General features: G+C 37.7%; 1 protein-coding gene across 4 annotated transcripts in view; it reads left to right on the top strand.

Moving 5' to 3' along the window:
- LOC103720626 (Vps51/Vps67 family (components of vesicular transport) protein) overlaps nucleotides 1-15,034 on the top strand; it is a 29,431-nt gene extending 14,397 nt beyond the window's left edge. The window contains exons 13-22 of one of the 4 annotated variants that reach the window (XR_003388204.4): nucleotides 384-499; nucleotides 1,726-1,992; nucleotides 2,136-2,252; nucleotides 2,869-2,940; nucleotides 3,055-3,105; nucleotides 10,646-10,876; nucleotides 11,679-11,855; nucleotides 12,527-12,666; nucleotides 13,079-13,152; nucleotides 14,624-15,034. Coding sequence is in view for 2 of the 4 variants with exons in the window: in XM_008810426.5 (XP_008808648.2) it covers nucleotides 384-499; nucleotides 1,726-1,992; nucleotides 2,136-2,252; nucleotides 2,869-2,940; nucleotides 3,055-3,105; nucleotides 10,646-10,876; nucleotides 11,679-11,855; nucleotides 12,527-12,652 (1,157 nt within the window). In the remaining 2 variants the exon portion in view is untranslated. Of the gene's footprint in view, nucleotides 1-383; nucleotides 500-1,725; nucleotides 1,993-2,135; nucleotides 2,253-2,868; nucleotides 2,941-3,054; nucleotides 3,106-9,151; nucleotides 9,269-10,645; nucleotides 10,877-11,678; nucleotides 11,856-12,526; nucleotides 12,672-13,078; nucleotides 13,153-14,623 lie in introns of all 4 variants that reach the window. The other 3 variants (XR_015975846.2, XM_008810426.5, XM_008810427.5) reach the window with 3 other exon arrangements.
- Nucleotides 15,035-17,634: the final 2,600 nt, after the last annotated feature.

Raw genomic sequence — 17,634 nt, 5'->3', positions numbered from 1 at the left:
TTATTAATGTGAGGGCCTGCCCGCATTTTATGCTGATAGAAACCTCTGTTTCTTCTTGGTGTCCCAACTTTGCATATATGTCAAACTGAACCTCGAGTTCTTCATTCTATAATTTAACTCCCTTATGAGCAACAATACTTTATGTTCGCTTCAATGCTTATTTAACTTTAAAGTATGAAATCTTTGTTATAAGTGTATTCAAAGCTTTTTCTTGTGAGCATATTCATCTTTGGAAAAAAAATGTTCGCTTCAATAATTATTTTAATTTGAAGTGTAGGATCTGCGTCGTAAGTGTCTTTAGAAATTAGAACACCAGTGGTTCATTATTGTGTAGTGATAAGCAAATGATTGTTTTTTTCTCTTTTTCTGTTTTGAGTTGACAGAAGCACTCACAAAGTTCCAACCTAAGCCAAAGGAAGGTTTAGAAGAGTCTTCATTGCAAATTGCCTTTGAAGGTGGCAAAAAAGCAGTAATTCAGGGCAGTATGGATCTGTTGCTGGTAAGCTCCCAAACCTTTGTAAGGTGACTGAGCTTGTGTCACCATTTAATGATAATTACAGAAGTTCATAAATTTTATTTTCTGTTAGAAAGGAAGACAAATCAATTTCTTAGTGTGTAGGTCCCTTACTACCATTCAGTGAAGTTCAATAGTTGGGGATATGACCTAAATGTACTCTAAGAGTTGAAATTTGTACGTGTAGCTTCACGTTTCTTTCCTTGCATAGGATCTTTGAAAATGATGGAATTACTTATCTACATGCATGCTTCTTGCTTGTATGCTTGCATGCTTGAAACCATTTGTAGATGTGAGAGGTTATCATCTCTTGTAGAATCCAAAAATAAATTTAGAATTTGTAACGCTCAGATAATATAAATAGATTCAACATATTTACTCATTGTATGAGTTCTGTAATGAGTTTCTTGTTTGCAGAAACTTTTCAAACATATAACTACAAAAGTTACTCTAACAAAATGGAAAAAACTCAAGGTTTCATTATTTGAACCATGTCTAAATAAAAATCTTCGTATCCATGATGTTGGGGGATAACGCATATCTCATCATTTTTTTTAGAATATACATCTACCTTGTCTGTTAGAAATGATGAATATCATTACTTGGAGAACCTCCAAAGATACTTCCTACAATGCTGATGACATTAAGTACTTTCTATTAGCATATAAAGATATTTCCTTTTTATTATGAAGACAAGAACATCACACATCTGATCTTCTAAGATGATATAGAAGGTCCTTCTTGTTAGAGTTGGCATCTTTGAGAAAATTTTTATAATTAGCATAATTACCATATGTGGGAAATGACATGTGTTCCATTCTACAAGTCAACCAATTCCAGAGAGGCACATAATAAGGTACAAGAGTTTTGAGCTTGTCCTTGTTAGAGCGGACAACAAAAATATATCTATTTTAGCTGCATAGCTCATTTGGTGATGTATGCCCAATCACATGACACAATTTGGTACTAGCATGGTGCAGTATGATAAAACTACATCAAATACCTTACAAATTAAAATCAAAAGCGCAATATAATAAAAAAAATTCTAATCAATACAAAGATTTTCAGTTAACTAAGAAAAAGAAGGTCCCATATTTACTAGATAATTGCATGGATTAGCATCTCTTACGTTTACAATTGGTTTTTTACATTTATATATTTGATCCTTTTGATTTTGGTGTAAATATTTTAACCTTGGTATTTAATTCTAGGAATTCCGTCAGCTTCTTGATGGTAATCTAGAGTTATTAGCAAAGCTGAGGGACTTAATTATTGATTGGGTGCAAGAAGGTTTTCAAGACTTCTTTCAGAAACTTTATGGACATTTCCTTTTGCTTTCTGGAAGAAGTAACATTACAAATCAGGATTCAAGCATTACAGATTCAATACCAGTGGACAAAATTCAGACAGGACTGGTTCTTGTGCTGGCCCAACTTTCTGTTTTTATAGAACAAAGTGCAATTCCTAGAATTACAGAGGTAAGAAGCTAATACCCTTCCATACTTTTTACGAATCAGCTGACTTAACTGATATCCAGTTTTCTGTTTTCTTGTTTTTAGTCTTATAATTGTTTGACAGACTGTGCCAAAGACATTATGGTAATTAATAATATATTTGTCAGGAAATAGCTGCTTCTTTTTCTGGAGGTGGTGTCCGTGGTTATGAACATGGACCGGCATTTGTACCTGGAGAGATCTGCCGACTATTTCGTTCAGCTGGCGAAAAGTTTTTGCATCTTGTACCAACCTTATTGCTTAAATTATTGTTTCCATAGTAAATGCATGATTTTAAGACTTTGTTGTGATTTGTGATTGAATTTATTTATTTTACTGTCATTATATAAATTTTGTGGCCTCATGCTATATATTTTCACTTCCTACATCATTTATGAAGCATCCTGGGTTGCCACCTCAGCTATATATCATAGTCACTCGCTAACCTATCAAAAATAAAATGTGACCGAGTATCCCAGGCCAAATATTTTCTTGATGTGTTGAAAATGGTGTAACTCCTTAGGTTGCGCTTTCTGGTCAGAATGGGATAAATCAAAGTGGCAGTAGACTTACGAGTAAAAATTAACTAGCTCAGCAACTAGTTTAGTTGTTTTATCCCAGTGATCTGAAGGACATTTAGTCTTTCCTGGATGCATGAATAAAAGGGGACTGATCTGTAATACAACAATTCAGTCATCTTATATTTACTCAACTAGTACAAGCTGATGCACTCTAGCTCTGATTTCGAATAAATGTTGTACTATATCATTAGTCTGATATCTACTTTTTTTGCCCTATCGGACTTCAGGTTTTTAAACTGAACCCAAACTTGTGACTAATTCACTTTCTCTTCCGGTGCAGTATATAAATATGAAAACTCAGAAGATATCTGTCCTTCTCAAAAAGAGGTTCACAACACCAAATTGGATCAAGGTAAATGTTGTTTCATGCTCATTGTAGTTAATTTCTTAAAAGTTGATAACTTTGCAAAAATCATTAACTTTTTATTACGTTATCCTCTGGTGTTTCTTATCAATAATAAAACAGCACAAGGAGCCACGAGAAGTTCACATGTTTGTTGATTTGCTTCTTCAAGAGGTTTGTTAGTTTCTTTCATTTCTTCAATTTATCTATGCATCTATTTTAGTCTGATGTTTTATTATATTTCTATTCTATTAGGCCAACTAATTAGAAAACTAGATTACATTTTATTTTAGTTTACTCTTGAATGCCTGAATATCAGAACGTAATGGACTTATGATAGTATAGTTGAACAAATATGCAACACTCTTTTTTTTAGTAAATCGGCTAAATTAAACTAGTCTAGAATAAATACATTTGTGAAAATCAGCAAAACAAAATGTCCAAAAATTGACTAGAAGATCTATTGTAGAGTCTCATAGAATGGGCCCAGTGTGATTTACCACATAAGCTGCCATCCAGTCAACCGCACTACTAGCCTTCCTATCATGGTATGCTGAACCGGCCCATACTGACCGGTTCAGCTTGTACCGGACCGGTTTAGTTTCACAGTGAAAAACGGTTCCGGCCCCATTGGGGTTGAAACCAAGCGGTACAAAGCCTGTACTGCCTGAACCGGACGGTACAAGAGCGTATCGGACGGAACCAGACTTGTGGCATTCTACAGCGTGCCACAGTGGCATCCGGTTTGCCAAAGAGGGGCATTGCTGCTCTATGGCATTGGCAGAGTGACTTTCATGCCACTCTGTGGCATTAAATGCCTGTGGCCACAGCGCGTTGCGCACGCGCCGTGCGCGCTGCGTGCTGTTAGCAGGTTCGGTACCGGTATAAACTTGTCCGAACCGGTACTGTACCGGTCCGGTAGGTGACCGGTACGCCTACCGGTACCGGTACAACATGCCTTGCTCCCTATAAATATGAGATATGCCAATCGAAAGCAAAGAGCGCATCATTCGCTATTTGTTTTGCAGAAGGGGATGTGGTTTGGCAATAGAAGATGGAGCATCTGATAATAGTCAACAATCCCCCTCCAAACAAATATAGGAGGCCCTCAATCTCTATATAGTAAAAATCAACCCCTCCCATGTAGCATGTAGTTTAGTTATTGGAACTGTAGTGTGAAAAATCTTGGCATCGCCTGCAGCTAATAAAGCACCACTAGCACTCCTCATGATAAAAACTGCTCTACTGAAAGCACCTCTATGATGTACATTGTCATCAAAGTTGGCCTTGAGGAAGTAGGGGTGGTGGTTCCCAGGAAAAATAAATTACGTAGGGGGACGCAGAAGCTACATTGGAAGAGCCACATGTTACCCCTGCTGTCAAAGGTTCTGCTGGAGCAACCACCTCGGTAAACTCCTGGGCTTGGGCAGATGCTCTAAAAAGAATCACTCGAGGACTCGGTCTTGCATCCTTGTAAATGCGGTCATTCCTGGATAGCCAGATATGGTAAGCAATATAACACATCATAACTACTACATATCTTTTGTCATTACTAGCAGATTTCTCTGAGAAAGAAGAGATAGTACATGAATTATGGAGTGGGGCTTGCCTCCGAACTTGAGATGCTATTTTGCTTTGCAGGATAACATGAACTATCTAATCCTCTACATCCAAGCATGCATCACAATGATTTGGTATATTAAGACCACGTTGATGTAAAATATTTTGGCATGGGAGTCGATGCCAAGCAACCTTCCACATAAATAGAGCAATTCTAGGATAAACAACTAATCTCCACACTCTGTCAATACCATGATTAGGTCGAGGTTTAGATAAAACAAGTCTATAAAAATTAGATACCTTAATTGTCAGTTTAGAAGATGGACCCCAACCCAGCGCATTGATTGTGTTACCGCTTGGAATTGAAATGAAGAGTACTTTCTTAGCTAACTCCTCAGGAATTAAGAGATCTTTAACCATAAGGCCTTGTAGCAAATATGTGTCTAAAGGAGCTGGATATCGAGCTAGGGGTGTGGAAGATTAACATGGACCATGAATCACATCAATGGATGCACCATTACCAATATTTCATTTAATATTTGCGAAAATAAGAGGAGCATAGGAGCAGATCTTCCTCCGTACTATGGAGCAACTTGGAGTACCAACTGGGGAAGACAGAGCAGACCATGTGCCGTATTTCGCTCTCATAAAAGAGCTCCAGAACCCATTCTCATTCAAAAGAAATCTTGCAGCATGTTTAGCCACCAATACCTCACTTTTGGCAAGCAGAGAAGGCAGATCACCATCCTGAATAGGCTAACACACACGATCCTAGGACAACAAATGTACTATTTTTGACTTATCATCTGAGTCCTATAAGATATTTCTGATAAGACACTCTTCATAAGCATACCCCTCGGAATAACAGAATTGGACATCAAGTATATAAGAAGAGTTGATAGTATTGACTCTATAGGAGTAACTCTACCCATCACAGATATAGCCTTCCATTTCTCTCCCTCCATCTTATCCAAAAACTGTAGCACCGGACTATTATAATCAATTGAAGATGGTCTCTTACCAGAAATAGGAACCCCCAGGTAATGTCGTATACCATCTGATTCCTTTATATATTGATGATTTCTAATACTCTGCCTGGTAAGGGTGTTTACTTTTGGATTGAATTTTATCACAGATTTTTCAAAATTCACTCTCTAACCTGAGCATTGCAGTAGTCTCCAATAGGATCGGCGAAATCGGTACCGGGCACCATACCGATTTTCTGGCAGGACAAGACGGTATGGGTCTATGTTGTGCTGTGTCGGGCCCGTATCGACACAGTACAAGAGGCGAAAGAGAGGGAGAACGAGAGAGGAAAAGAAAGAGCGGAGGTCGAGGGAGGTCGGCGGAGGGCTGAAAAGCCGCTGCGTGGAGGAGGCGGAGGCCGGAGAGTCGCCAGAAAGCCGGGGAAGAAGGGCTTCCTCCGGTTCCGTGTTTCGTTCGAAATACAGGGACCGGAGCGGGCCCCTCTTTCGCGGCTCCCTCCACACAGCGGCTCCCCAGCTCCGCCGGCCGGCCGCGGAGGCCGGCTTCGACCTTCCTGTCTCTCTCCCTCCCCGGTCTCTCCTCTTTTTTTCCTTCGTCTTCTCCCCCTCCGGCATGGGTCTCGTTTTCGTCGTCGGAACTGTCTCGATCCGCGGCCGGTGCGGCTTGGGACGTCCTAAACCGGGCGGTTTGGAACGGTTCCGCCGACCTTGGTCCTCAATGATAGTCGAGAAAGCCCTTGCAGTTGCATCTTTTAATATCCTCGAGAGTGCAGCTGCACAAATAATAAAAGTAGAGAGATAGAGGCAACCTTGTCTCAAACCAATGGAAGAATAGAAGGTCTCAGAGGGAGTGCCATTAATCAGAATAGCAAAAGAAGGGGACATGATACAACCCCTAATCCTATCTATCTATGCCTTCTGAAATTCCAACTGTCGAAAAGATGTGAAAAGGAAATCCCATCGAACTCTATCGTATGCCCTTTTCATATCCTACTTGATCGCCATATAATTGTGTCTGGTTGGAGTTCTATGGAAATCATACATAATTTTCTAGACCATAAGAATGTTATTAGAAATACTCCTTCCTTCAATAAATGCAACCTGTTCTAGATTCATCAGAGGATGAAGCACAAGCTGCATTCTATTGGTCATTGATTTTACAATAATTTTATAGATAGTAGTAGTACATCAACTGATTGGATGATAATGGGACGGGAATAATAAGAACTTTAAAAATAGAATGAAAAAAATATACTATAAGTGAAATGTATTTGATAATTATTGACCATTTTACTTTCAACATTTACTAATAAAAAGATCAGTACTAATGCAAGAGATAATTTGTTTAACGTAACAGTTGAATGTTTGTAGTAGAATAAATATGTGCTTATGTGGAGACATCTGATCCTTTTTGATTTAATGCAGAAAATTCCAATTCTTTCTCTTTTGAAGTTGAGCAGTTGTTTTTGTTATGGTTGGAGCATTCATCTTGTGATTGTTTCAACCTATGAGAAAATAGAGAAGAAAAAAATAGTAACATTTATATGTTTTAAATGAATAAGTAGAGAAACAGTATAGTTATAACCTTTTGTTGGATTGATCATACTGTGCAATAAGTTGCAACAGGGAATGATTTTCTTGAACAATATCCATTTGAAATATGCCACATGTAGCCCAATTGGACCTTGCAGATGGGGTGTTGTTTGTTATGAATGTTCAAATGAAGATGCAGTGTTTCCACAGTATTTTCTTAACAGATTCTTTCAGCTTATTGGTCCACCCTTCTATAATATAGACACAAAACATTATATTAATATACTTATTATCAGGAAACATTGCTTAATTAAAAGATATCATGGTTGTACTACCTCTAAGTATTGATCGCACAATTCGTTAACAGATTTGCTCATTAGGATTTTAGTATTTCAATCAAAAATAGTTAAAGCACGTTCTCCAGTATGATCACATATTTTAATACATATGAGATACCTAAAATTGAAAAATAAAATGATTAGTATGTACATTTTAGTGTGTAGCAGATTCTAAACCTCTTACCTTAATGATATTGGTGGATTTTTCTTTTGATAAAAATGTCACCTAATTTCACCAGCAATGTCGTATACCTTCCTATTGCAAGTTTTACAAGAGTTGTATTGTAAATCTCTATCTGGCTCAATGTGGACGGCGGTTGCTAGAATTCGATAGTACAATTCTTGTAAATATAACTAAGCATTAATAGTAAATAGTTAATAAAATATTAGTTTTATTTTCTTTATACATGCTATTGATGTCGCAAATTGTGTCGAAGAATTTAAGTTTAGAATTGTTATTCTCATAAATCTTTGTGATAAGTCATGACACAAACCGTATATACGTCACTTTTGTGTTGAAGCCTTGGCCTTTTCATATGTTTTAGACCTGGAGAAAAGAAATAAATAAATAAATATATTATTAATTATTTTTAATATTTATAATGATTTATTACTGTTTACCTCATCATCCCTGAGAATCATCCTCCATAATGAGAGGTTGAATGTACCTCTTGCACATTTATCTGACATACATCAAATAAGTATGGTAAGCATTGGAAGGTGAAAGGATATGTTGTCAAGATGTACGAGTGATAAAAAGAGGTACATTCAACCTCTCATTATGGAGGATGATTCTCAGGGATGATGAGATAAACACTAATAATTCATATACATATTAAAATAATTAATAATATACTTATTTGATTTTTTTTCTTTCCTCCAGGTCCAAAACACATGAAAAGGCAAAGTTTTCAATATAGAAGTTACGTATATATATGGTTTGTATCATGACTTACAACAAAGCTTTTTGAGAACAATAATTTGTTACTTAAATTCTTTTACACAATTTGTGACATTGACAATATGTATAAAGTAAATAGAACCAATATTTTATTTATTTTCTACTATTAATACTTAGTTATGTTTACAAGGATTGTACTATCTATTTTAGCAACCATCATTGACATTGATCTAGATAGAGATTTACAGTACGACTCCTGCAAAACTTGCAATAGGAAGGTATATAACACTGCAGGTACTATTAGGTGCTATGTTTGTCAAAAGGAAAATTCACCAATATTGCTAAGGCAAGAAGTTTAAAATCTGCTACAGACTAAAAAGTACATACTGATCATTTTTATTTTTCAATTCTTGGTATCTTATACGTACTAAAATACGTGATCATACTAGAGAACCTGGTTTAACTGTTTTTGATAGAAATCTTGAAATCCTAATGAGAAATCTGTTAATGAACTACGCGATCTATACTTAGAGGTGGTACAACCATGATATCTTTTAATTAAGCAATGTTTCTTGATAATAAATATATTAATATACTGTTTTTTGCCTATATTATAGGAGTGCGGACCAATAAAGTTGAAAGAATTACTTAAGAAAATACTGTGGAAACACTACATCTTCGTTTTAATATTCATAGCAAACAACACCTCCGCATCTGCAAGGTCCAACTGGGCTGTATGTGGCATATTTCAAACGGATACTATTGAAGAAAGTCATTCCGTTTTACAACTTATTACTTAGCAAGATCAACCTAACAAAAGGTTATAACTATTACCGTTTCTCTACTTATTCTTTTAAAGCATATAAACGTTACTAATTCTTTCTTCTCGCTTTTTTTCATAGGTTGAAACAATCACAAGATGAATGATACAACCAAAACAAAACAGCTGCTCAAATTCGAGAGATAAAGTATCCAAATCTTCTGCATCAAATCAAAAAGGATTGGATGTCTCCACATAAGTACATATTTATTTATTCTACTACAAATCAACTATTATATTAAACAATTTATCTTTTGCATTAGTGCTGATCTTTTTATTAGTAAGATGTCGTAAGTAAAATGGTCTATAATTATAAAATAAATTTCACTTATAATATTTTTTTTCATTCTATTTTTCAAGTTCTTATTACTCTTCAAAATGTAATGGACTTATGACAGCATAGCTGAACAAATACTCTGACACTCTTTCAGTTACCATCAAAATAATAAAATTATAGGCTAAAATCTGGCTTTCTATTTATTTATAGTCTCAAAAGTATGCTGCGTGATCTTTAACTGGTTATATCAGCCATTTTTGTGCTGAACGTCGACAAACATCAATAGTATCTACAGTGTATAAAATTAGAATTCCTATGTCACATGCAGGCTGTAGATTATTGCTGCTGTGAGAGCTATATCCTTGGTAGGGATCCTCTATATCGACACCTGTACCTTAACTTGATCTCTGCTTTTACTTTACCATGATTGTGTTACACAGAGTGAGATAGCATGCGCAAGAGAGAGAGAGAGATAGATAGATAGAGAGAGAGAGAGTGGTCCATTAACAGAAAAAGAATTTTTTGTATCTGCACACTAAAATGTCACATGTGCATAACGTATACCTAATACTGGTTCCATATGAGTGCAAACTTTGGCTTAGAAAATTTTGATTATCATTATAATAGTACATAGGTTCTCAATGAACCAATATAGGTTGATATTGATAGTCGAAAATCCGAAACATAAAATGATCAAATGCAAGATATTCAATATATGTTTAAAGAAAGCTAGGAAAATGGGCTCTTTGGATGCTCATTTTCCCTGTGCATGTGATATCCTGACCCAGTCATGGAGGAGGCAAGGAAACGGAGATATTAGAGGAATTGGAGGAGACTGTAGATCCTGCAATTCTGGGATTCCTGGGATATCAGAAGCCATCTTTTAAACAGTTATCATTGTGCTGGGATTAGCCAGATTGCAGCATAGTATCATCCTTTCCTTACCAATTAATTGGGATCAAACTGACAACTTCTCTCTAGTTACAATCATCAGGTTTGGCAATATCATGTATGCAATTGAAAGCAGAACTAAGCGAGCAGTGCTTAGTTGTCTATGTTCAATAACTGCTTTTTTTTGTCTTTGAAATCCTTCCATGGGGCCTCGATTTAGATTTGCATGATAATGTGATTTTGTATCTTGTCGATAAGAAATAAAATATCGAAATAGCTATAAATTTTCTATAGTAAGTTTCTCTGAAAACGATGAAGGAATCATATGGGAGTTGTTTTGTTCCTTTAGTTTATATGATGAATGGTTGGCTTTTTGTCAACTGATCTTTCCTGTCATTTTTTTCATAGCTGGAAGCTGTTGCAGTTGAAGTTGGACAGATTTTACCTCGTGGGATTATTCGAAGGCATCGCCGTTCTGACAGCACAGGAAGTACTAATTCCTCTCGAAGTAATCCAATGCGTGAAGATAAATTAAACCGGTCAAATACACAACGTGCTAGGAGCCAATTTTTGGAAAATCATCTTGCAAAATTATTTGAGCAGAAAATGGAGATTTTTACAAAAGTTGAATACACACAGGTGAGAATCTACTGATTGTAAGTCACAACTTATGTGTAACACACACCTTGTCTTGGCATTAGCTTAATTGAATAAGAGGTGATCATAAAAAGATATTTCAGAATCAAAACAAGTAGTGGATCAAATTAATATTTTGCTCATAATCAGTAAAATAAGCAAGTTGCACAAAACAATATAATGATGTCGGAAAACCTGGACTTGACAGAAAATTAATGCCTTTTCTGTTAAATGGACAAGGAATATTTTTTATATTTATCGAAAATGAGAAGCAACAGTAATTGTAAAATTTTTTGTCAGTCAATTCTTTCCTTCGATATAATGCAAAACACATTTATGGCTTGAAGACAAAAAAGATGCTTTAGTACTTGGTTAGCAGGAATTCATGGCAGCCTGTGCAAGTCTCTTGCTGGTAAGGGTGGCTGGGACAAACAGATTGTGTAGTGGCTGGGACAATCTTCTCATTTACTGTCATCTTCTTTATAGCTGATGACCTTATATCTTAGACATCATCAGCTGAAGCTTATCATATTCTTTTGTGAAGAAGAACTCATACAAAATGCTTAATTTCAATTTACTCTTTATCTTGATTCTAAATATACTTATTTCCATGCTTGAGTAAAGGAAAAATAATCCAACAGATTTAAAGCCAAAGATTACTTTCAGTTTATTGAATCTATGAACTTTGTTTTTAGAAGGTTAAGTAGTAGGCTGGCCAGTAAACGTACCAGTCAATGTAAACTTCAGTTGTCTTGTGCTAATATTATATAAAAAAAGGTGGACTGACTTTACTCCTGACTTACAGGAGTCGGTTCTATCAACTATAGTAAAACTATGCCTGAAAAGCTTGCAAGAGTTTGTACGGCTCCAAACATTCAATCGAAGTGGATTCCAGCAGATTCAGTTAGATATTGAATTCCTGAAGAATCCCATGAAAGAGTTTGTTGATGATGAGGCAGCCATAGATTTCCTACTAAAAGAGGTAAGATGATGGCTCATGTTTTGTCACTACAATGTTGGTTTTACCATTTTTCTTGCTCAAACCTGCTTTATGCAACTATGGAAGTCATGTATTCAGCTTTACTGGAAAATGAATAGGCCAACATTTTCTGTGGCTTATTCAAGTTATATGTGTGGCTTGTTCATCCTTTCAACTGAAAAACAGTTCAGATAGCAGTGGCCTTTGCAAGCATATTGCTTGAGCCTTTTTTTGGCTACCTAGATGTTTTTTCTTTTTTGATTTCCAAAGTTGGTCAGAATGTTGCTTCAAATAGTCAATATTAAATTTTGATCAAGCACAAGCTAACCTATATCACATTTGCAAGTTACGTTTTACTACATGATGAACAATGAGCATACTATCTTCAAGGCATTCTAAAAGATATGGCGAGGGTAGACTTTTCTTTTTACCATGTTGTTAATACCCTTTCTTGAATCACTGCAACTTGCCTGGAATGCTCTGGCCTTGAGTTTTGACTGCCTTTTGATTCACAACAACTTGCATTATTTGTAGAACTTGTTTTCTCACAAGAATCAATATGATCTTCCTTTCTATGAACAATTATTTCACTAGTTTAAAGTTTAAACAATATTAAACAACCTAAATCTGAAAATGTTTTGCATTAAATTAAAGACTTTGTTATTCTGCTGCAGGTGATCAATGCTTCTCACGAGAGGTGCCTTGACCCAATTCCCCTGGAGCCCCCGATACTGGACAAGCTCATAAATGCCAAGTTAGCCAAGAACAGGGAGCAGAGCTCAAATTCTCATTCACAATGAACATGGAAAAATAGGTAGGGTATGTTGACCATTCTATTGCAGTGTGCTTTCAATTATTCTCTTGCCTTCATTTTACTTATTGGAGCTTAGACTGCAAACAGCTGGGCTGAATGTTAACCTGATCATTTTACATGCCTTGGGTGTTGTCTGGACTTAAATTGACCTCTCTACTGAACTAGTAGGTTATCATCATAAGCTGGGTGGTCTGATTGGTTCATATAGAAAAACTATGTGAAACATAGCTCAATCCAATTGAATCTGAGCTGCAAATACATACTGATTTTCCACCAGGCAGAGCCTTCCATATCTAGTTGATGTTGCATCTCTCAATCTATAGTAAACTAATTGAGTCTGAATTATAGTTGCCCTCGACCCAACCAACCTCTTTGCTGCTTTGCTCTTATCTGACAGAATGTATTGTGGCAGGCTATAATGTGTTTCACCCATGGTTCGCTGAACTAGTACCGGAGGGCATACCAGTCAGCAGCCGGTTTGGCACGGTATGAGTTCGCATTGTGCTGTTCTTGGGCATATTGAAAATAGGGAGAGGGAGGGGAAGAGGGAGAAAAGGAGAAAAGAAGGGAGAGAGAGTGAGGAAGAGGAAGGGGGAGGGGCCCTCTAAACCATAACCCTAAGCCTACGTGAGAGAGAGAGGGAGTTAGGGAGGGAGGGAGGGATGGAGGGTGAAGGGAGAGGGATGGAGGAAGGGGGAGGAACCCTAACCCTAACCCTAAGCAAGAGAAAGAAAGAGAGGGAGGGAGGAAGCGAAGGTTGGTTGTACTGGTACTGGGACTTGTACTGGTTGTCTGGCAGTACGGTTTGGTATAGTACCATGCTGTGCCGTTCCAACAAAAGGAGAGCCGGAGAGGGAGGGGGAGAGAGGAAAAGAGAGAGGGAGGGAGAAGAGGGGAGAGAGAGAGGCGGAGATAGAGGGGGATAGGGAGGGGGAGAGAAAGAGAGGCGGGGAGAGGGGAAGGGAGGGAGAGAAAGCCCTCATCTCCTCCATAGGCCATAGGGTCGCCCCTATTTTGAAACGAAACAAGGGCGGAACCCTATTTTTTTTTTGAAAATTCTTAAGTTGGTAGATGTTTGCGGACTGCACTTAAGAATTTTCAAAAAAAATTAGGGCTCGCTGAAATAGGGATGACCTATTGTAGCTTGCGGAGGAGATGAGGACTTTTGATCCCTCTCTCTCTCTCTCTCGGCCTCTCTCTCCCTCTCCCTCTCTCACTCCCTTCCTCCCTCTCCCTCTCTTCCTCTCCGTCCCTCTTCCTCTCTTTTTCTCTCTCTCCTCCAAACTGAGGGGCAGAACCGTGCTGGTTTCACCCTCGATGCACCCTGAACTACATGGTTCATTGCGGTACGGCGAACATTGGAGGAAGGGCTTATCGGTGAGAGGAAGTGAGCAGCCGGATTGACCCTCAAAGGTAGAGAGAGAGGGGGGGGGGGGTCGTGAGTGGCAGGGGGGGCATATTTTAGACTTGAAGGCTCGAGCCGAATTCGTGCAGAAATGAACCGGCCAAATGGGCTAAACCACTGAACCATTTTGAAAATATGAGCTGAATCGTGTCTCCGAACCAGCCAATTCAACATGGTTCAGCAATCCTTCGTTTCATCTAATGACAGCATGAGCATTCTAAAGTGTTTACTTGTAATGCTAACAATGCTGGGATTTGAGAACTATTTCCATACTGTACATAAATAACATGAACTCACACCAGTTAAATTGTTAGAAGCAAAAGGCCAGTGGCAAGAAGTGCATATTCTCAGTTGGTGGCGCAGCATATTAGTTTTCATCACCCGATCATTGGATGGTGATGGAATAGTAATAAAGCTTATTGGAGTTTTTATATTATGTACCACATGCTTCTTTTTCTTGTTGACTGTGGAGATACTTGTACGAGGCAGAACCTTGGTGCATTTATTCGATCTTCGGGTGCATATACTAATTTCTTCTAATTTTGTTCGCAGAGTGCCAGAACCTGATCGAGGTCAAGGGGCTTTTGGTTTATTTGTAAAGCATCCCCCGTTAATGTTGGATGTGGGTTCCATGTTAAATGCAGCATTCACTCTGTTCTATGTAACCTTATTGTTTATATCATATATGGGTTTTCTCGGAATCTTCAGAACAAAAATATAGCAAGTTTGTTGAAGAATTTTCAGGAGGATGACTTGAACTAGCGTAACTTGCCTGGCATTCTTTTCTAAGGGGGAGTGCAGGCATGGAATCAGCTATCCACTCTTCTTACTGCATACAAACAACCAGACTTTTTACTAGTTTAATGGAGGTTCATTGTAACATTTTCTTATTCGAGGTGAACAAGGTTAGATTGATCACTTGTAATCATTTTTGTTATATAAATCATTCTTTCTTGTCTTCCATCCCATGTTTCCTCTCGACTGCACATTATTACCTGCATTGTCACTGCCATACCATATTTTTGTTGACATCCCACTTGAAGTTCTGGAAGGCAACTGATATAGCTCTCAATAAATACTATGGGCTAGAAAAAGAGAACCACATAATGGTTTATATTGTTGGATCACGTCAACCTATGCTATTTCACAAAGTATGTCAAGGGAGAAGGGTTAATATGATCAAAGCCTTTGACCTAAGGAGATCTCTCAGCTTGCAATTGTTGGTGACAAGAAATTTGGAGGCCTGAAACCAGTGCAAGTAAACCAAGGCTGCATGAAAGATGGTTAAGAGAGCAGCCTTTGTGGGTATGGCAACAGACTCTGGTTTAGAGCTGCAAATGTCTGATTTAGAGCATGCTTCAAAATCCTTCAGTTTCTGAGCCTTTGTGGTACTGAGGATGTACCTATGGGGCGAACAAAACTATCACATTTAAGAAGGAGCCTCTTATTGGACATCGGTCCACTGCCACTTCAGAATGGCTTTATTGATCCAGCAAACAAGTGTTGCCCAAAATGACTGATCAAAGCGAGTAATGATTGTGCTTCTGATTTAACATTAATTAGTGATTGTTGTGAATTAATCAGACCATTTTGGGTTGGCTTGGATTGGATCCTAGCATGTGATTTGCTTTTCTACTCTTAGATTGTCTTTTGTGCATTAAATAGTCAATCTTTGACACATAATAGCTGCCTGCGTAGTTGTTAAGCATGGTTATAGGATTAATAGGGAGAAGTTTCTTGATATACATCACATTGCTGATCGCACCCAACTTATTAGATTAACATTTAACAACGATGTATGTATATGGTTTTTCTGTAGTTTCAAATTTTATTTTTTATAATATAATGGCTGTTTTGAAAGGTTTAGTTGCAACAAGCAGTGCTCATTTCTCAAAATTATGCATTATCCCAGAGCATAAGATTTTTATAGAAGTCTTCTACCTATCTAGGATATTAACATGGTTTTGCAAAAGCAAAAATAGGGAATTTTCCTTCTCTGTTGATCATGAAAACTGTCACACCCCCGCCTGCGCGGGGCACGTGAGGCACCTAGTGCTCACGTGGAGGCCACATGAGGAGAGAATACGGGGCTTTCCTGCTAGATATTGTCCGATTTCGGAGTCCGCACGTGCGCCGCTCAGATGCCTTTTTGATTTTGTTTTCCACCCAAAACACGTCTGTAGGATTTAGAGACACCCGCCTCATATGCCCAAGCTCTAAAACGAGTTTAGCCGATGTGAGATCTTTCAGAAACTTACTTCAAGCATATTTCGATGCATACTTCTTTGTCTTCATTTTTTTTGAAAAAAAATTAGGTATGGTATACCTGGTTTAGAAGTAATTTAATCCCATATGCACATGTAGCATGAATTTTCTATTTAGAGCTTCACGTAGCATTTTAGTGTCCGTGTCTACATTGTTATTTCTTGTTAGTACGAAGCAACTAAGTGTTATCTATAAATTGTACCAAAAGAAGAAAAAGAAAGTACTATACATGCTGCAATTGCTGCCAGTTTGACATTTGTTAGCATTGATCATCCGCTCGGGTTCATTGAAGCTGTGAGAATGTCAGCATTTGATAACCTAAAATTCGGAAGACATGAGCCAATCACTGAAAATTTCTTTCACCGATCATCACAAGAAAGCCATCATCGGAGAACAACTCAATGAGGAATACAGACTTAGAATTTATGAGAATAACATGAAAGTTCTCATTTCTCAAAGAATTTGGATAAGCAAAATATTAGAAACAATAACAAAAGTAGCGAATGCATTATTCATGAAATGTTAAGGTATGCTAACTTATGAAAGCAAGCATAACAAAAGTAGAACAACAAATAATAACAAAAAACCACTAATAATAACATTTAGCATCATTAAACTGCAAACAATCAGTTAATAAATCACACAACTAAAAAACAAGAACAATTGAATAAAAATTCTTGATCATTTTGCTTATCCAGAATAACCCTGCGCTGTGGGCGGCCTAGATGGGTATGTGTTACGCGCGACGGGTGTTTCAGGCGAGGTCAGTCATGTTGGAAGGTGACTCAGCCACAGTTATCAGTTGAGTCCGAAAGGGCCCGAGCAGTGTCGGCGGAGTTCATTCCTTACTCCACGATATTTGGATGATGGTGAGTGAAGGTGTTACATTTCAGGCTACGCATGTCTATTGTGAAACTAACGGGGCGGCTGACTGGGTGACAGCATATGTAGCGAGCCACTCAGGAGGCACCCTATGGACTGGGAAGGAAGAGATGCTCGGAGAACTTCGGATCTTTTGTTTTCTATTTCGATTGGGTGTATTCGTACCTGTAGAAATACTCGTTTTAGTAAAAAACAAAAAAAATCCAGCCAGGGAAACGTCAAAAATAGTTGGATCTATTTTTTTATATAAAAAAACATGGTTACCATGCTCAAACCTAAACCTGCAATTCACTTCCATTTTGGGACTTGGTAATGCACCTAAAGCTCATCATTCACAGCCCAACTCCTGTCCGAAGACAGGAAGCGCGTCGACGCACACCCACGACGTTTAAATTAGCGGCGCTTCTCAGTTTACC

This window comes from Phoenix dactylifera, chromosome 2, assembly GCF_051530095.1.
Source record: "Phoenix dactylifera cultivar Ajwa chromosome 2, Ajwa_hap1_PhDact_Kaust_v1.1, whole genome shotgun sequence".
Taxonomy (NCBI): domain Eukaryota; kingdom Viridiplantae; phylum Streptophyta; class Magnoliopsida; order Arecales; family Arecaceae; genus Phoenix; species Phoenix dactylifera.
Note: the sequence above shows the minus strand (reverse complement) of the source record. Positions and strands in the feature narration are given on the sequence as shown.